The sequence below is a fragment of the Chamaea fasciata genome, unplaced genomic scaffold, assembly GCF_029207755.1.
Source record: "Chamaea fasciata isolate MVZ Bird 193981 ecotype frontalis unplaced genomic scaffold, bChaFas1.0.hap1 SCAF_9, whole genome shotgun sequence".
In the NCBI taxonomy this organism is placed as follows: domain Eukaryota; kingdom Metazoa; phylum Chordata; class Aves; order Passeriformes; family Sylviidae; genus Chamaea; species Chamaea fasciata.
Window position 1 is genome coordinate 9739134 of NW_027094094.1, and position 20612 is coordinate 9759745.

General features: G+C 42.1%; 1 protein-coding gene across 3 annotated transcripts in view; it reads right to left on the reverse strand.

Moving 5' to 3' along the window:
- RBM20 (RNA binding motif protein 20) overlaps positions 1 to 20612 on the reverse strand; it is a 98910-nt gene that overhangs the window by 12948 nt on the left and 65350 nt on the right. For all 3 annotated transcript variants that reach the window (XM_066190944.1, XM_066190942.1, XM_066190943.1), the window contains exons 2-8: positions 9371 to 10544; positions 7689 to 7750; positions 7454 to 7545; positions 7016 to 7107; positions 2972 to 3115; positions 1939 to 2070; positions 59 to 138 (exon numbers count right to left, since the gene is read on the reverse strand). In XM_066190944.1, the coding sequence (XP_066047041.1) occupies positions 59 to 138; positions 1939 to 2070; positions 2972 to 3115; positions 7016 to 7107; positions 7454 to 7545; positions 7689 to 7750; positions 9371 to 10544 (1776 nt within the window). The remainder of the gene's footprint in view (positions 1 to 58; positions 139 to 1938; positions 2071 to 2971; positions 3116 to 7015; positions 7108 to 7453; positions 7546 to 7688; positions 7751 to 9370; positions 10545 to 20612) is intronic.

Sequence of the window (20612 nt, forward strand, 5' to 3'; positions counted from 1 at the left end):
TGCTTCTTCTGCTTGTAGGTTTACAGACTTCCAGTTCCAAACTTTAGAGAAATTTTACCTGTCCACTTCACGCAGCAGGTCCCTCTCCCTCTGTGAGTGGATGTCCTGGATTATAGCAGCCACATTCTTACCTGGTTTCTAATAAAAACAAAGACACCGCTTAGCATGCTGCACTACTCTCTAAGTTGATGCAGGTGATTTGTCCTTCAAGAAACAGAATCCATGCTACATTCAATTGTACTATAACAAGAAATACTTTGTTTCAGTGTTGTAGTTACACTCTATTTTGCAGTTGTCCTCTCAACAGCACGATCAAAGCAGTAAAACGATACAAATGGAAAATTTGCTCCATTACGTTGTAGCACTCTCTCCTCATACTTGGCTGCTCTAACAGGCTTTGAAAACTAGCCTGTTCTCAAACCTTGTTACACAATCACTACAGAGCATTTGCTAGGAACTGGATCTAAGAGGAAACAAAACAGACAATTTTTCTGATACAGAATCAAATATGTGTAGCAGCCTATCTCTGATCCTCTAGGTATGAAGCGCCTTCTCTTGATCTCTGAGTTACTAATTCTGGAGTATAGCTCTAAAGGACTATGTTTAGACAAGGAAAGCTTCAGACAAGCTAAGTGCAAGATGTATACCGGGGTGTTGATTACTCCTAGGTAGGATGCACTACACAGGCTGGAGTGCTTGCAATTCCTCAAACATTTGGAGCACACAGATGAGCAACATATTCGTGGAGGAACTCAGCAGTTTGTAGCAGTATACAGCTCATGCATATTTCCCTCTCTGTATTTTTATTTGCTTTCTTTCTTATGCAAAGTAAAAATAAATCCACGACCTGAAAAACTGTCACTGGAAAAGCAGAAAAATCTTCCTGGAATCCAGGCAAACTATCACATTCTCCTGGGTAACTCCTGCCTCTCTGTCAAGATGCACAATCGCCACCACCTAACATCTGAACCCCTCCCTGTACCACATTAGGAAAGTCTGCCCTGATTAATAACTTTTGGCAGCTCCTTCTAAGTCTCCTTAAACTAGTATGCACATACAGGAGAGAAAGAGGCTTTTCCAAAGGTCAAGCCTAACCATCCGAGTCCCTTGATTTTTTTTTCCCAAAGGCTCATAAAAGAACCCTTAACATTAAATTGGAACATTACAGAGCTGTTCTACGAAATAACTTCGTGCTGTGTTAGGTAATACAATATGGAGCTTTTAAGCTCTGCATTGCCAGTTCTGGTCCAAGTCACCATGAAATGAAATTACGCTCTTAGCAGTACATGGCAGTGTATAAGCCTCTATAAATACTTTCACAAGAGCAGTGATCTTTGGACATCGCACAAGTGTCCACAACAGAAGCGTCATGCACTCTACAGAAAGCCTCAAGAATATTGCTCTAGTTTGACTATGTTAGAAACATAACTAAGCTTTATAACTTAGGTCGTTCACAAGAAATAAAAAGAAATCAGTGCGCTGTTTAGCCCTGTTACCAGTGCTTAGTGTCAAGACTGTGCTATGGCTCAAGGATGGAAGCAGTGAAAAAAGCATTGTTCTGGGCTTAATGCCTGACTAAAGGGATAGAACCATCTTATTTTTGCTGACATGTTGTATCTTACACATGGCTGTGTTTTAGACCTTTGTTAGACCAAGAAATGCAGGGAGCCTGCTCACAAGGAAGCTCAGAAGGGAGTTTTGAAATAATGGTAAGAAAGGAAAGAAAATGGGGTCTCTTGCAAGAGTTAAAATTTAGAATAAGAGCAAGCAGCTAAGTGTAAAAGATTGATAAAATACATTCAATAATTTATCTTTATTTCTTTGCCCATAACATTAAAGCATTATTTAGAAATCAGTAATTAGCAAGAATCTTTTAAAATGCATTCTCCAGATGTGCCAAGGAAACTTGCATAATTTGATCAGGAATGACCATCTTACCTTCAGCTGCAATTCCTTGTATCTTTTAGACATCCTAATAAGTAACTTGTCATCATTTATCATAGCAGGTTTTTCTTTGTAGTACTGTACCATGGCTTGGGCTGCTTCACTGTAAGCCATTTCCAGAAAGGCCTAGCACAAATGAAGAGAACTTTACAATCTATTACATAATTAAAAATACAAAGTATAAGAGAGAAAAGGCAGATCAATAAATTTTCTCTGGATTCTTCTCATGCGAAATATCTTGATAGTACAAAACTGGGTAGCTCTACCAGAAGCTGAAATGATAAAACCCAGTCCATTTCTCAGTCTTTCTTTAACTGCAAATAATGGTTTCCAACCAGCTATTAAAGCCAGTATGTGACCTTAGAAGCTAGTTCAGTTAAAAACTAAACGACTGGTACCTAATCTTTCCTGACTGGCAGTGTTCAAGGCCAGGCTGGATGGGGCTCTGAACAACCTGTTCTAGTGGAAGGTGTCTCTGCCCATAGCAGGGGTTTAGAACTAGATCGTCTTTAAGGTCCTTTCCAACTCAAACCATTCAATGATTCTGTGACTTTTTAAACATTACAATCTCAAACATTTTCCACTGGCATGGATTCTACCTGCATCCATTTTGTCTGCTGCAGGAATGTGAGAGAAGATATTCTTTTCTTACCAGCTTACACCACTGGTACACTTAAGCTACTTAGGGTAGACTTAAACTACTATAAAGAACAAGAGAAGTCTGAAAGTAACCCTAACAAATGGCTGAGAGAAGGCAGGAAGCAATTAATTTAAAAAAATCGGTAAAAGTACAGTTTTATAAAAGTTTTTCATTGAAATTGCTGGGATTTTTAAACAAGAACTTGCCTAGATGTGTTCATGTTTGCATCCTCACCTAATTCAGTGACCACCAACTTTTTTTTCACTTTGAGAGCAGGCTTCATATATTTAAGTTTCTATTACTAAATGAGAGATTTCCTCCAAAGACTCTGTCTTCATGTCTTTATGCCAGTAGATGTCAACACTGGTAACCCCAAATGTACAGTACCTGATTAGTAGATTTCATGAGGATATAGTTGGTGACCTTTCCAAACGGGAGGCCCAGGTTAATGACATCGTTCTCTGTGCAGCTTCCCTCAGGGAGGTTGCAAATGTGAACAACTCGACCCAGTGTAGATTTCCTCTGGGGAAACTGGGAAAAAAACCCCAACACAAACCAATGTTTTTATGTTAGATATTCTCTCCACTAGATAATGTCTTACATTTCTGCAAAAAAATAAAATGCTCTGCTTTGTGTACCTGCTATTAAGAAAAAATATTCTTTAAAAACTTGCATTTTAACAGCCTGGTTCAGAAGTACAAATGGAAAGGGAAATATTTAGTTGCAGTGCAGGCTGCAATGAAGTCTCCATCCCTGGACTTCACAAAGTCCAAAGAGGATTTCTAGAAGGGAGACTGGCCTTCAAATGGGATCAACGATATTACTGCAAAAACTGACTGTTCACTGCAGTCCTTGCTTAATTTATGGATATTGGAAATCAGTTTAGGTGACTACATGGATGTTCAGGATAGCAGGGACTCAATTTAAATTTAGTTCTTTTTTGTTGAACAGACTGGGCCAGGGATAAAAGTGATCCCAGTTAACTTGTGAGAGGACACACAGCTGTACCTGGGGTTAGAAAACCTGCTACTTTGCCCACTCACTGCAACAACACACAGGAGGAGAGACTTCCCCCCAGGGGCACAGTGAGCACTGGACATGCAGGGAGGCAGAGCTCCCGAACTGGGCTGGCACAGGCACAGAGCACTGGAGTGGTGATCACCTCCCAGAGGTGGAAGGCTATTTTGGAGTGCTGGGGCAGTTCCGAAAGAGCCGCCCATCTCCCTGGCATGGAAAGCAGGCTCTACGCTCCCTGTGCAAAAGGCATCAGGGTACAGCCAGAGAGAAAGTTAATTTACCATAGCTAATGACAAGCAAAACATCAATCACATAGGATTAAACCTTTCCAGACTACCTCCATGTTTATGACCTCTGCATTAGGATTTTACTGAAGTAACTCTACCTTCAATTAAAATGGTGCCATTCAAGGGAAGATGCAAATCATGTAATCTTGTGGGATCAAGTTCACCAGAGCCATCACAAGTGTTTGGCTTGTCAGCAAGTTCACAAGTTACAGAGCTAATGTTATCTTATTTACACCTCCATCCTGTTGCCTTCCCTCCAGACTTCACCATTTAACATTTGTGTATTTTTGCTGCATTAGGATGCTGCACTGCACAGTGATCTGCTACTTAGCTTGCATCTCACTGAGCCACAGAGCCCACCCAGGTGCATAACAAAAGTCAAAGAAGTGCAAAAGTCCAGAAGTAAGGTATTTTTTCTGGCAGAAAAATAACAAAGACCTGATCCTGAAAAAAAGATGAAGCAACTCAACTCCTATTGAACAGAAAAGGTAGTGATGTCTGCACACATCTGGCAAGGCAGCATGTAGCACAGAACAGAAGAACACTACTACACCTAGAGGAAAAGGAAACATCAAATGCTGTCCCAGTGTAAGAACACCCCAGGTCACCAGTCACCTTCTGTTTGTTTTGTTAGATCTGTTAAAAGATGGTATGTGAGAGTCTATTGGATAGAAAGGTTCAGCTCTTCCCTGCCTTGGCTCCAGAGCCCATGTTCCCACACACAGCCCTCAGCACATTAAATCAAACAACTGTAAGACGTTGCCACTTCCCCACAACTGGCAATGGCTTAAATTAAAATGCTATGCCATAAACCTGCTGTAGTTCTTGATTGAGAAGTGGTCACATACTCATGCCAGAAGCCAACAGGCTGTACCATGCAATAATCTTGTCAGCTGATTGCAGTTGAACTGGATCCATTCATTAAACAGAGCTGTAAATCATGGCCAGAAAAGGAATACACACTTTCCATATCTACAATCAGGAAGTTAGAGGAGCTGCTGCATGCCAGGTGTAACTTTCAATAAGACTCAAAGTTTACTTTCTTTGCAACCAATATCTGCCAGGGGTTACCAGTGCAGCTGCATGGCTATTACAAAAAAAAAAAAAAAAAAAATTAAAAAATTATGCACAGCAGCAAAATGCATCTGATATTACTTTCAGTATTATTTCACCCATCCAATTTGGTGATTTCCTATTACAGCTGCTTTTTTAAAAATTTCTTGTTGTTGTTTCCTGCTTTCAAAATTCTTTATCCCTTTCTTGAGCTTCGCATGATTTTTGCTAAAGAGAGTAAGAAACTGCCAATCTCATCCCTCCAGGGCTAATGCCTCTCCATGCCCAAGTGAAGACTGGTAGTACTTGCCTTTTACAGAGGGATAGAGTTATTTGCAGATGGACAGCACAGAGCAAGCTCTTCCAGAAATCTGAACACTTTGTTTATGATTACACGCAGGGTCAAGTGTAATCTCCTACTGCTCAGTTAAATGGCAGCAGCTTAGCTGAAAGTGAATACTACCGTGCAAAGGTGTAATAAATTATAAGCCACCTGGGTTGCAGAGTGAATGACAGCTGACAAACTCAGTCTTAACACTTCTAATATAGCTCCCTGTTCATCCAATAGCCTTCTGAAGAAAAAAGGGATTTACAGCGTCCAGGAAAATAAAAGTTATTGTTTCTTTTATGTTTCAAAATACTGCAGGTCATTCAGAAGGAGAACTTCTTCAGGCAGCTTAAATGATAAATAGCGATAGATTCTAAACAGAAATGACACTGGTATTAGCAGTAATTTCATTTGTTGCGAAGCTGACAGACATGATGAAAAGGAACATTCCTCTGCACCCACTGCTAGTCCACCTCTGACCTTGGAGACAGCTGTCATGAGCAGCTCTGCTCTTTGCTTGCCTGCACTCACGGTGTCTGTGACAGGCAGAAGCTGAAACCCCTTCAAATAACCTCTTGCACAGTAAAACTGCACAGTAGAAAATTGGCTGGATTAAGGAAATCTGGGGACCTTTCTGCAAGCAGAGCCTGATGTGAACTGGAGTGTCACAGGGACATAGGAGTCAGCCTGGCTTTCCAGAGTGTCTGAGACCACATCAGGACAGATATATACATAAAAGTTAACAAGGTGAAAACTTGAACCCCTGGATTACTGCTGCTATTCCATGAACGCCCTAACATAAGTCCCTGGTGTGTCTAGTTGTAGCTTTCTGATATGTGATGAGTTTCATTTTAACCCTAATAACTTTGTATTTCCATTATGAATACCGTTTGCTTTTATTTACTTTTTCTTTTTTTACTTTTAAAATGTTTCTGCTTTGTCAGTGTAAGAACCCCTTTTAACTTTGGTACTTTTTTCCTGCATTTTCTATTATAGAGCTAGGAAGTCAAGTGTGCATTAGAGCAACATAACTGGGGACCAGCACTGAAAGCAGGGCAGGGACTAATAAACCCAAACCATGGAAGGCTCCACATCAAAGCAAACTTGCTGAAAGACTACCAGTGACAGCAGAGGATATAAATACTACATTAAAACAAACTAAGGAAAAGTTAATCCAGTATAATGAACTGATATGGGAGCTCCAGGCAAATAACAGTGAAGCTGCAGCCACTGTCTTTGCCACTATTGCTACCTGGGAGAAGGACCTCAGCATGAGAGAGGCAGAGAGCAATTGCTACATATATATAGAAATAAAAAATATTATACATAAATAACCAGAGAGACAGAGGGTTGCTTGATGAAGTCAATACTGAAGGTAACTGAAAACTAAGCCAAATCTTCATTCCAAGATGAAGCTGACCATTCCGGGTCAAAAAGACTCAGACAATGGGGGGAAAAAGTCAATGGAAAACATACACAAACCTATTTACCCACCTCCCCAAATAATTCTCACAAGCAAACAACTTTAAGCACTAGAAAAAAACAAAGCAAAACAAAAACTCCAATTAAGTTCATATTTGGTCAAAATCAAAAGCATAAAAGAACTGCAGGGAAGTTGAAATAAGAGAGTGGATGTTCAGATTATTGTCTGAAAGAAAGCCTTCAGGGTTTTAATTCCAGTAAGCAGAAGTGGCTTCTACAAGAATCTCAACACAGACATCAGTTTGCTTAGGTACTCACTCTTACCCCTGATGGAGGAGAAGAAAATGTAGGACCTGGCTGGCCAAAGGATCTTGCTGGTGTGGAGATAAAAGATGCGCCAACATTTGGTGGATAATCTACATAATAGATTACACACATTTCATTAAAATCTTGGCTCTTTTTAGTTGCATTAATGTGCTCAGTAAGCAATGCCCCACTTACATTGTGAATAATTTCATAACCTCTAGACCGAATTATACTCTTTTGTTGTAGTATGAAAACAAGTTATTTTTTGAAAGAAAAATAAATTCGTATTTCAAATGGCATAATACTGGCTTTCATTCTTTTTTGTGCACAACTTCACAAATTTTCTTCCTTGGAAAATTTTATCACATTTCATTTAAAAAATGTAGTTCTCAGACACTGGTTTCCCTTCCAATTAAAAAAAAAGGGTTTTTAACTATTGCACATACAACTATTCACCTTCGATGCTAGATGGATTGAAAACTGCTGCATTATTTGGTGATAAATGCAATGTTCCATCTGCTGAGCTTAACATACACCGGATACCAGTGCTGGAAAAGAAAGAAAAGAACTTTAGGAACATGCACGATGTGCCAAAAATATTAAAGCTTAATTGTTAGGCAGTAAACTCCCAGTGGAAAACCACGGAAGTAAGGGATTCAGTTTGAAGAATTCACTTCAAAATAATACTTACTTATCTGAAAAAGCCATACATTTTTGGATGTGAAGACTTCCCTTAATGTGCTGATCCCAGTCCTATGTTGAAACAAAGAGATGATGAACACAGGAAAAATCCTGAGACAAATTTACAAAAGATTATTCCTCCATTCAGTTTACCTTATTCTAAAAACAACACTGAGATGCTGAAGATGAAAGCGTGTGATGTCAGAGCCAAGTGCACCTTTGACCAATGCATTGACTGATTTGTTATCTGAATGTTAAATTATCAGTTACTTTACAAAAGGAAATCTTCTCTGTTTTAGCTTTTAAATTCAGTACATTTCTAGTAATGAAGTCATTTCACTCCTGCTGAAGACCTCATCCTGCAAGGTGCAAAGCACCCTCAACTCCTGCAATGTCCATAAAGAAGGTTTTCAGCATTCAGGGCAGCCAGGACAGTGCTTATTTCACTAGATCAGCAACATTTGTCAAAGAACATTTAACTATTTACATTTCCATGATCCAACGGAGGCAGTGCATTAAACACCAACTAACACATCCCCTGAAACTCACTGCAATGGCATTCCCCCTGCCCTTTTGAAGTGTTTAATGAAAAAAAGAAATGCCCAGCATGCCCTGGACAGGGGCAACTTCAGCCCAGCCCTGCAAACTGCAGTAATCAAAGCAAAACTTTTTGCAAGCAGTTGCTAAAAGAGTAAAAGGTAAACATGAAAGCAAATATATTCAAATATCCCAAATCCCCAGGGTGTGTAGGGATCAGGTACTATTTAATTTGCTGGCCATTTTCCTTCCTACATACATGCTGTTATAATTTTATTGTCAGGCCACCATCAGCATGAGAACACATGCCGCTATGGTTAGGTGCTGGTGCTGGGATGTGAAAGAAAAGGTCATGAGGACTTGCTGAGCAGGGCTCACCACGAGGCCAGAACAACCATGGATGGCTGTGGGGCTCAGACGGCCACTTAAGTGGCCTTCTCCAGACTTGACCTATATAACGTGACCAACAACACACTGCCTGGGCAACTGGGAAGCTCTTTCTTGAGGGTGAGGTCGAATTTGGAGCTCCCTTGGCAGCATGAACAAAGAAGTGTTCAGAGAAGTGTGGCACAGTCTGTACCCACATGTGATGAGCAGCTTCTTGCTTTCAGGTCAGTGTCCCTGGGGACCTTGAGCCCTAAATTTTCCTGTGAGACACAAGGAAGAAAAAATTCCAACACAGGAATAGTTAAAATAGTTTTATCCAAAAAATGTGCTGGTTTGTTTAAGCAAGCTGCTTCTATGAGGCTGTTAGGGGGAAGCCTTTGAGATCAGAAAAGGAAAAGCAGGTGAAACTACACACGTGGGGTTGCAACACTGGCTTAAGTATAGGGGAATCAGCTTCAAGCTCCAAGCCCATGAGATGCACTACGACCTCGGCTCAGACCCCACGTTTCTCACATCAGTGCCGTAATCTCACCATCTTCCATGGCAAGATGTGGAACAAAACCGGATCTCGAAGCCCCAGTAACTGCCATGAAACAGACGTGCCATCCCCTCAGCAAAACTATGGCCCCTTGTTTCTGCGTGTCTCAGGGCACCTCTGTGGTGATGGACACTGGCAGTGAGGGGTGGCACGAGCTGGTGGCCAGATCAGTCACCTGACAGCCTGTTCAAGGCTCTAACCGTGCCCAGGGACACCCTCAAACCACTCACCTTCAGATCGAAGATCTTCTTGTCGCACAGGGCGCAGATGTGGGGGAAGTGGAGAGGGGCCACGCCGCGGAGGTCACCAAGCTGGTGTGGCAGCAGGGAGCGGGTGGGCAGATCGGGCGTGCCGCCACTGCGCTCCTCCTTCTGCCTCATGCGAGGGCTGCCGAAGCTCTGCGCGCTGTGGTTGAGGCGGCCGAAGGCGGGGGGGGCGGCCGTGCTGAACTTTGTGTCAGGTGTCGGCTCTTCGGGGTTGTACAGCTCGTTTCTTATTTCATACTGCTGCTGACTCGCTGACGGCCACAGGCTGTCACCGGGCATGAGGTCAGGCTTGTTTTGGCTGGGGAAATTAGGGATATTTTCCCACTGGTTGCTTGTACTGCTGCCATGTAAGACAGGGCCGGGATCTCCTTTCGGATGGGAGCCCGTGTGCGGGTCGCTGGGGAAGGCCCGTGCTGCCCCATGCTGTGCTGCTGCCCCGTAGGACTCCTTGGGAAATGTCGCTGTAGCCTCGTGCTGCAGCTGGCCCGGAGCCCCAAAGTGACTGTCGTAGCGCGACCCTGCTGCTGAGGTGGCGGTGTGGGTGCCACCAGCAAGGAAGCTGTGCTGGCTGGACTGTTCCCCCTCCGAGGCGAATGCCTGAGAGGCGGCAGTGACGACGTTTTGCTTGTTGTACTCATAAAAGCCCCCTGCAGCAGTAGATGTGGAGGCACCTGCCTTGTTGAGACCCACCACCACAGGTTGCTGGCTGGAGGTCGGAGCCATGACACTTCCAAAGGGATTCATGACAATTGCGCTGGGGGCCTGGGCGGCTCCCAGACCTCCCCCCGGGGTGGCTAAGGCCGGGCTCTGGGCAGGAAAGGCAATTCCACCGGAGGGGAACCTCGTGCCGGCGATGCCGGGCCCCTGGGGCGGGCCTGCGGTGTGGCCCTGCGGGGCGTTCATCACCGTGGGGTGCCTCAGCTGGTTGAAGAGTGGCTGGGACATGGCCACTTTGGAGAGCACCTGGTTGAGGACAGTGGCAGCGGCCGGGTTGTTGGTGACGGCGGTCTGAGCCAACTTCAGCCTGTGGAGCGTGAGCTGTGCCTGGAGCTGCGCCAGCTGCAGGCTCGCCGGCGAGGGGAGCAGGGGGCTCGGGGCGCCGACAGAGAATGGACTCTTCTCCAGGAGCTTGGCAGCGCTGCAAAGAATCAGCACCTGGGTTAGCCAAATTCACCCCACGCCTACCTTCGTTCACCTCCTGTTAAAGCCCAGCATGGGACACGCACAGCCGCTTCCAGAGATTTAGTGTATCCAAACTCAGGGAAAGCAAAGGGGCGACTGAGAATGTATCCATAGCGGGCCATCTTCCCTTCCAAATCTGCTGCCACATCTCTTTTTATCAAAAAGCTAATTGGTAGACAACTATGCCAAAGATCTTGCTTAAAAACCCTAATTTTATCCCTCATCAGCCTCTGGATCAGAGCTTCAACTCATTTTAAGTACCCATAGGATTTATGCTTCTAATGAAGACCAGGAATGGAGGCCATACAGGCCCTCCCACACCATCCCCAAATCAGCAACTTTTCCCCTTTTCTGCATTTTATGCAACCTCCAGCCTCCCTGCTGAGACATCACTGATTCTGACTGATTTTGTGGTATCACCATTGTTCCCTTTTCCCACAAAGCAGGGGGATGTGAAGAAAAGGACATCAAATGGGATTTTAAAGCCAGCCTCACAGGTATTTCCCACCTACCATATCTGGCTGCATAAAGCAAGATGAAATATTCCACATGCATTTATTTTAACTGTTTACAGTTCTTGTGTTATTAATCTGCACAGCAGCCTGTTCTGTAACAAAGCCTATAGTTTCCCTGCTGAGCAAATGCAAATGTAGAGGAGGGAAAAAACTGAATGAGAAGCAACTACGAACAGGTTGTCCTGAAGAGTTTTCCCTGTTCAGCTGGAATGTAAGACAAAATTTCTGCAGTGCCAGCTGGTGAAAATCAAGGTCTTTACACTTCCTAGAAACAAGAGGTATACTGAGTATCCTTCAAGTCTCATACATGGGATGAATAAATGATGGAATTGCCTGCTTGAATTCCAGAGCTGGGAAAATAGGACATGCATTTTTCAGGCATATGGTGGTTCCCTGCTTTGGGAAACACCTTCGAGACATCTCACCAGCTCACAGCACCGCCACCAAACCATCATACCATCATTTTCATGCTCCTACTGGAAAAATATTATCCTTCACTTTCCACCACCTCTGCTCACGGACAGCACAGCTACTCAGTGCATTACAAATGGTTGTTCATTCTGACAGTGGGAGCAGAGAGCACTCACACAACAGGGATGCAGTCCAACGCTCAATTAAATTATATTGTAAAAATGTATTGAGTTTCAATTGAGGCCTTTCAAAGTAGCAGGAACTATGCATCAACCACCATGCAGCCCTCACTGTTAATAATTGACCAATTTGCTAAACTGCATGGATGAAGCTGTAGTTAATGATAAATGTCTTGTCAGCATGCTACATTTGAAAACCACAAATTAGGAAAACATCTGCTTAAATCCAAAGTATGACTAAGAGAAAATGAATGGGTTTCATATTTAACATTTAACTTCCACTAGCAACTGCAAGGCACATCTGTCTCCCAAAATACAAAACACCGTTTGGATAAATGCATCATTATGTAATGACACGACTCCCTGCCAGCACAGGCTGACACCAGTGCTCAGCTTCAGAGCTGAGGTGCCTTTTATTTTCCCATGTGGTTTCCATCACTTACTCTCTGACTTGCACTTACAACCCAGTTTGCTGTAAATTTGACTATGGATCAGAGTCAGGGCACAAGTACAGTCAAAACAACATGAAGGGCCTCACAAACCCCAGCCCAGGAGATCCTGAGGACCCACAAAAGCTGCTGAGGAGTGCATGTGGTGAATGGCCCAATGAGCAGGGGATGCCACAATGGCACACACACTGCCATCGCCACCGGGGGACATGGCACGGCCTTGTGCCTAGGCTGTATTGTGCCACCAGCATCTGGAGTGTCCTGGCTCATGGTGTGTTTTCTGGCATTTACCACAGTCCTGACAACTGTTTCATTTTATAACTAGTTATACTGTTTGTTCTTTAGGTAGCTGCAAAACTTTAAAAAAAAACTTTTACAAAGCACGCAAATAAGGTCTGCCCAGGGGTCTCAAAAAGAAAAGCCAGCAGCATATAATGTTTTCAGCTCAGGAGCCACAGATGACTCCTGTTCCCAGCAATCTAATTCCACTGTGCTGCAAGCCTACGCAGCAGTGTGCTTATCCCAACAGCTGCAGCCACTTCCCAGCTCTAGGGGCTACCTGCTGGACACAGGCACAGGCTCCCTCTCCAGAGAAACCATCTCACTTGACACTGCCACAAGCCCTGAAGCTGCCTCATCCCCCTGGTGTTTTGGCCAAGTTTGGAGCACTGTTTCCAAGAACCTGCACCCCCGGCTGGGCATGCCCTGGGTGCTGGCTCTCCCCAGCTCTGTGCTCGCTCCTGGGAGCTGATGCTGGGTATGGGGAAGGCAAGGCCAGGAGTGCCCTGCACACCTGCACTAGAAATGCTCTGGCCACTTCAGACCAATAGGCTCTGGACCCTGCTGCAGAGCAGGGCAGCACCAGCTCCCTGCGCCTGCCAGCTTCATCCCTGGATTGCAAGTCCACACCAGAGAAATACTGGGGCTGCAGGAAACCTTGCCAAATATGAACGCTGTATGAAGAAGCCACGGCCTCAAATCCACTAAGAGAGGGACAGAATAAGAGGGAACAGTTGTTCCCATGCACCAATAGGTTTGGGAATGGCCACACTTTCAAAATCCATGTCTGTTATGAATTTCCAAATTTCAGGGTGTTTCAGGTTGCAAAGTTTATTCTCCCACAGCAGAAACAGAATATTTTATCATCTAACCAAGGCAAAGAAGGAAGTGCTTGTTCTTGGGTCAGTGGGAAAGCAAATACACAGATGGAAGGTTGGAGAAGAGCTGTACTTAAAGCATCTTTTAGAGAGACAGCCAGATTTGAAGATTTCTGTTCTGCTGTGAAATACATGGCACAAGAGATACACTGGGCCAGCATGCACAGCTCTGAAAGTTTCTTTATTCCTATTCAACCACCACAGTGTTTATGTATTTGATAACATAATTTTGTAAGTAATCTTGCTACAGGCTTACTAACCTACTGGAAACTTCAAATACAAGGTGAGGATAGCACTCAGCTAAGGTATTTTGTGGGTGCCATTCCCCATTTGGACACACACACCTCCCACCCACAGCTGATCCTCAGGTTACCAAAAGGCAGCCCCCACCTGCTTGTGGGGGGTCTCTGCCACAAGATGATTGAAAGCAGCTGAATGAAGCTCTCATTCTCCATCAAGCACTCAGGGAATTGGCCTGCGTCAGACAGAGTTAGCTTGATCCCGTGCAAAACATTCCCGATTATAAGGTCAGCAATGTAAAAAGTAAACAGAAGTTGTCCTCTGCAATCGTTTATTTAACACCCGCTGTACAGCTGGCCTACACCAGCACCACTAGGAACGGCAAAAAATGGTCTTTCTTTGCTAAAATAATGACAGGCAGGAGTGCTGCCGCAGTTTTGACAAAGAAATCCGCAGCCCAGACAAGTTTTCACACAGCTCTGAGAGGCAGGAGTTGAAATTGTACATTGATATCGCAGCACTCACAATGGGACAGCAAACGCTGGCAAGGTCATATCACCATAAATCAAATCAGCCCACCTGCTATCCCTGTAATCTTTATTATGCTTTTAGTATCCAGGAACAGTGTCAGAGGTAAGGTATCTAGATGACTGGATTATTTGAGCAATCCTGTCTACCAGAGTGATGAAAAGGTTGACCACAAAACATGTCTATTAGAACAGACCAACAACCTGGAGCTTAATTTTCATCTGACAAAACTAAAGGTTTCAAAATGCTGCCCAGCACCTTTCAAAATTAAGAAAGAAATAAAAACCTGGAGTAATAAATTGAGGATCTGAGTTGCAACTATTTATATACTCACAAATATTTGAAATGCTGCATAATGAAAAATTTGAATACTTAAAAAAAAAAGACTAATTCATAGCAATGCAGAATTTTTCTTGCATCTTCCATAAATCTTGCATATCTTCTAAGATTTTTGCATTCCCTCCCGAGACATGTCTTTACATATAATTACACCTACCTGCCAAAATATTTGCATGAGAAATTTTTCATAACTTTTGTTCCAAAATGTGCCCTTTCTTTTCCCAAGCAGTCTGCATTACTATGTTAAAATTTCAGAGTTAAAATGACAAGGACATTAATATACCCAAGTATTCTAAACGTATCATCACTCTGCATTAGTACCGTATTAGATTTGCATGTGTGCAGTAGCATGCTGGTTTTTCTAAAGCTGCTTTTGAATCAGTATTTTTAACAGTTAGAAAACTTTAAATTTATGATCTAGGACTCCTGAGTACACCACACAGAACCATTTCCTAATTATGCAAGCACAAAATCATTCTGTTATGCAGAAATGTGAATATCTTCTCCCTGTAACGTATCGTTTATGTGAAACATATTGGACCGCCTTCTCTAAACTCATTCAAAACAATTGTCACTCTACTAAAAAGGCAAATAAAAATGCCTTAAAAATATACAAATCAACTGTTTGATGACAGAGTTGGCAAGATATTAGGGGTAGACATAATTTTCAAATTAAAATGCATCATTTGACAGTATTTCATTAAAAGTACATGTTTATATGTGAGGACAGAATCCAGCCTCTTGAACACAAGGGAACTACAGTGTCGTATTTCAAACACTGCTAGGAGTAAAGACAAAGTTCAGCAAACTCCACAACATACATTAATTATAATAAAATTAATTATTATTATTACATTTAATATAATGCTGTTTTGCTGATCCTATTAATAATACAGGGTCTATATTCACTTCTGTTTGTGGAATAAATCCAGCACTTATACCAACAAAGACTGGAGCATTGGTTAAAAAATGAACTCTGGAAATTTTTCCTGTACCCTTAGAATGTTTCTAGCTGATATTAAATAACTGTTCACTTTCCCTTCAGCTCCACAAGAAGGTGGGGGCTTCTGTTTGATTGGTTGGTTTTGGTTGGTTGGGTTTTTGTTGGTTTTTTTTTTTATTATTTTTGGGTTGGTTTTTTTTTGTTTTTGTTTTTTGGGGTTTTTTTTTAAGTAAAATGAATTTTTTGGTCAGAAAAGCTTGGAAAGACTGCTGAAAGGAGAAAACCCTTCACCTTTATAATTTAAGCTCTGAAATCATCTACCACCAAACTTTTTTCTCCTGAGTTCTGGTTAGAAATTATAAAAAAAAAGAGATCATGTTTCCCAGTAAGTTCAGCTAATGATGGGGAGCACTAAAAACCTTAAGCTACTTTAATACATGTATAAGCTGCAAGTAAAACCCTTCTTATCCCAAATAACGATTTCTAAAGCCTTCCATTACACTACTGAGAGAGGAAAATAAAACATCAGCCAACGTATACATGTATTTTGCCAAGTGAGTTTTGCATGTTTGGCAATGCTAAACTCTGTTATCCAGACAATTATCCAACCTAACAGTTATCTGGAAGATAAAATGAAAAATGTTATCACAGAGCTGCTAACCCTGACATTTACAAAGCTAATGGGAGTTAAGTGCTTGCCTCCTACCAAGAGTCCTTTGGCTTGTGTGAAACTTTCAAGCCAACAAGGGTCTCTTGCCAGGCAATTTTCACTGAGAAAGGAACGAGATAAAGGGGCAAAACGCAGTAGCTTTTTCCTGGATAACAGTTCTTTGCTGTGATCACAGAAATAAAACTGGAAGTGATTTTAGGAGGATGGTTAGACCAGTTCCTGAAGCGGGACTGAGCTGAACTCAATCACCCAGGACATATTTGTTTAATCTGCTCTCAGGAAGCTTCTTCGGTGGATATTGCATGACCTTCAGAAATAATTAATTGCTCAAATCCCCTTAATTTTAAAAAACTCTTCCAAAGCCCATGGTGGCTGACTGCTGACACCCTAAGCCCATCTTCCCATGCACACAGAGAAGGGTTTCTCTTACCTTCCTGTAGCTGCTGCTATCATATCTTCTCTACAATCATCCCAGCTCCTTTCTCTACACATTTTGTGTGCTGCATTTGTTTGCAATCCCAGACTGATTGCTTTTCTTTATAACAAGACAGCCCTGTAGTTCCCTGTTACACCCAACCCCTTTCCTGAAGGGATATTGCCCAGGTATGCTGGTTGGAAGCAATCTCGGGAGCTCAGCTGGTCTGACTTCCCAAACAATAAGGACTAGATCAGTCCTTGCTTCTTTTGACTGTCCAATGGATTAACTGTATTACCATTTCATTTTACCCTCACCAATATTGCATCCACATTATGGCAGATCTGGTTTGTCAGGATTACTCTGAATTCCCATGGTGCCTCCAGAGCACTTGTAAATCCTCTCCTCTTGGCACCCATTGCAGATTTAATGGATACTTTGCTCACCCAAGCTATCAATGGAGGTGTCGAATAAACTAAGGACTGTTCCAAATAAGGGAACTGTGGTGCGCTTTCCATTTGTTCTCCAAACAGCAGTAAAGTGTTCAAGCACGTTATCCTCCTTGAAGCTCTGCTTTGCATGCTTAGGAGACCATGTTTTTTCCTCCCTGACAGTCACATCTGCTAAAAAAAAAAAAAAAAAAAAAAATTGTATTTGCAAGAACAAAAGGGTGGATCACCTCTGGTGAGTCTGATTTCTTATTAAAAACTCTTTCTCTATATTTCCGGGGAAGTTGTCTCAGATTGTTGTTTGAAATCAACGACACGTTCTGGCTTCTTTGCAACAACATCTGTTTCTATTTCATTCAGCTGCTGAATCCACTTAGCACTTAGAACGCAAGAATAATACCAGGTACCACCCAAGTCTGCGCTGGCCATCACACGTGCTGTATATGTTACTCAGTACATGTTTTATCCTGAAACTATGCTTATATTGTGTGGAACTCCAGATTGCATACTGGGCTTATTTCTGCTTTCCCCCATGCATCTCTCCATAAATATTTAGTTAGGTAAAGTTCAGCTCTTTTCAAGTAAGGCACATAACCTAGCAAGTGTACTACCTAAACCCAAGGCTCTAAGTCTTAATTTCCAAAAGCTGGGAAAGTTATCATATTGTTTCATGATATTTAAATGTTGTTTGGTTTTGATGATGTGCCACAGTATGTCAAAGACGTCTCTGAGCATTAGTGTGCACATAGGAACATTGGTCTACACTTTAAATTTCAGTATGCAGCCATACTAATCCCTTTAGATATACTGCAAGCATCTAGCTGCAACTGCAACTGTTTCCCAAGGAAACATAATCCTTTATTTACTAAAATTAAAGAACTACATTTTTTGAAATATATTTTAAATGTATGCTAAATCCTGTCAGAAATAGCTATAGCACCAGATCAGTGCCCTCAGTAACATGTTGCAAAGTTCTAAATTAGCAGAGAAATCGTGTCACAGCTTTGTGGAGCTTTCAGGGCTTGCTGTGGCAGTCTGGCAGTGCCATGCTGCCTGTCCCTGCCTCCCCAGCACCCTACCTGCAATAGCTCTTGTCAACTAGGCTTCAAATACCCTTTACTGACCAAAGTCCTGGTTGCTTGGATGATCCCTGCAAACCAGCATCCCAGGAGGGGTCCTGGAAGGAAAGGTGTTGGGGGACCCCAATAACTCAGGACCCCAACAGCTATGGGCCCTGTGCAGATGGTGGTGTCGGGGTGCTAAGTGCCCGTGTCCCAAACCCCTCCTGCTCCTGCCCCAAGCTGCCAACAGAACAGCCCTGGGGATTTGCCTGGGGCCGGGGAGCACAGAAGACCGGGGAGCACAAAAGGCTTTTCATCTTTTGGGGGATGAAAAGCAGGGGAAAAGGTGGTATGGACCATAGCGCAAATCCACATGGTGAGCAATAAGGCAGGGACAAGGCTTAGCACGGGCACAGCCAGGTAACTCTGTTGGGAACAGGGCAAGCGGCTCCAGCAGATGCACCGCGGCGCTACCACATGGCTCCGTGCTCCCGCTCTCCTCTCAGAAAGAACAGAATTCTGAGGGGAAAGGATCTGGAAAACTTATTTTAACGTAATGAAGAAAAGAAAACGCAGACTTTAAAAAAGAAAAAAGAAAAAAAAAAAGTCAGAAACCCTTTAAAGGTTTTCACATAAGCACACAGACAAATGCCCAACCGAAAAATAATCCTTGACATACAGTATTTACTACAAGAGATATTACAGCAGTATCTCACCACACCTCCTGCTAATGTGTTCTCTGCATGGCATTGTTAACCACTACAATAATAATAAGTTTGAATGTATCAATATCTTGCAGTGCCTGGAGGCACAGCTGTTTTCATTTGTATGTGGTAGGCAGATAATTCCTCATTTGAATAAGCCATTTCTATTTCACAGTAACATAAGACAACATAAAAGCCCTTCTACCAAGGTAATATCTTCAGTTTGTAGACAGGAAAATGACGTATAACTGTGGAAACTGAAAAAAATACACTTTTATTTCTAAAGTAGCTTCATTTATGTTCAAAGAAAGGGTTGCCATTTGTGGGGGCAAAAAAAATTAAACTCTCCTTTTGTTTTTAAATATTAGTGCCAACGATACTTTTGAAAAATTTAATGAAAAAGCATATTAGTAAACTAAGTCTCTGGCAGAACATTACTGACACAGGCTACAGAAATCACATGCAAACCAGAACTCTTCTGTTTGTACCCTAGGACAGCCAAAAAGCAACAGCTTGTGACTACAAGTCACCCAGGAGCATCACAATCAGTTCAGAATTAATCTACTATCACCATCTCCTCCTAAAAGTTGTTTACATGCTATGTGCTACTAACCAACATAGCACGTGAGTGCACGAGCAGAAACGCTGGAATAGCTCCTATCTGAAGTGGCCGAGAAGATTTACTTTCTCTTTACTGCTAATGTTGAAATGTTGCCATTTAAAGTAATAAATTTTTAAAAAACCCAACCAAAGCCCCAGAAGCTTCAGTTATTTTTAATCAGATTTATGATTAGAAAACCAGAACCTCTGTGGATTTCTTAAGATAAATATATTTTACACAACTATATACTTCGGCTATTTTTCAGTTTTCCTTTTACGCGTATTTTAAAACAACACAAATGTTATAAATTCCTATTGTTTAGGTACTCACACTACTGGTGTGAGTAGTGTACACACTACTGGTGTACATAAATTATACATGAATCTTGTGAAGCCCCAGTCTAATTCAGCTGTTACTGAAGCATGCTGCAAAGCCTTTCCTGATTTCACTGTAGCAAGAGCAATGCTCGTGTATCCCTTTTTGGTTATATTTAATTTAAGCATAAAACATCAAAGAAGTTTGCTTTCTTTCCATGATCTCTTTGAAATCAGCCTTTAATACTAGGCCATATTATTCATATTGTTACACAGTAGTAATATACAGTCTATTTTAGCCTAGAACCTTTCATTATCTGTTTTGCAATGAATGTTGCTCACTGTTTTCTTTAATGCATTCCATTTCTATGCTAAAGAAATTTAATGTGAATCTTAAAAGATATATAGGAGGTTTTCTTTAATTTTCTTATGTTAGAGGAAACAGTTGTATGAATCAGACCTGAGCATGTTTCTTCTGGCAGAAAACAGCCTGTGCCAGAGCTGTTGCAACTCTTTGGCTTTGAGAAGTTTAATTTATTGTCTTGAATAATAAACTGCCATTCAATCAACCTTGTGAAACAAAACATAAAACAGGACTGTGCTTAAATCTTGAACAGGAACCAAAAGAGTTTTCCACAAAGGAAACAAAATTGGAAGAGGCTTTTTGTATTAAATAACATGAGTTATTTTGTTCTCTCTTTCTGTTTGCCTTCAGTATTAATTAGGAGCACCTGACAGTTAATATGCTCCAAGCACTGCACGGTAAAATTGATTACTATACTAAGACAGAAAATAAGAATCAGTTTTTGATGAAAAATATCAGGTTTCAGAGCACTGCATGTGGCAGCTGTGAGGGAGGAAAAAGTGTGAAGATATTAACCTATCCCCAACACTGAGCTGGGCATTTGCCCAGTCCTGCTGACAGAACTGTCAATGGAGACGGCCGGCCACTACTTTTTCGTTAAGTACTGCCTTATTTCCTCTTAATTTTTGCTTGATGGTTTGTCCATTTTTATATAATGGACAAATAATAATAAACTATAATGCAC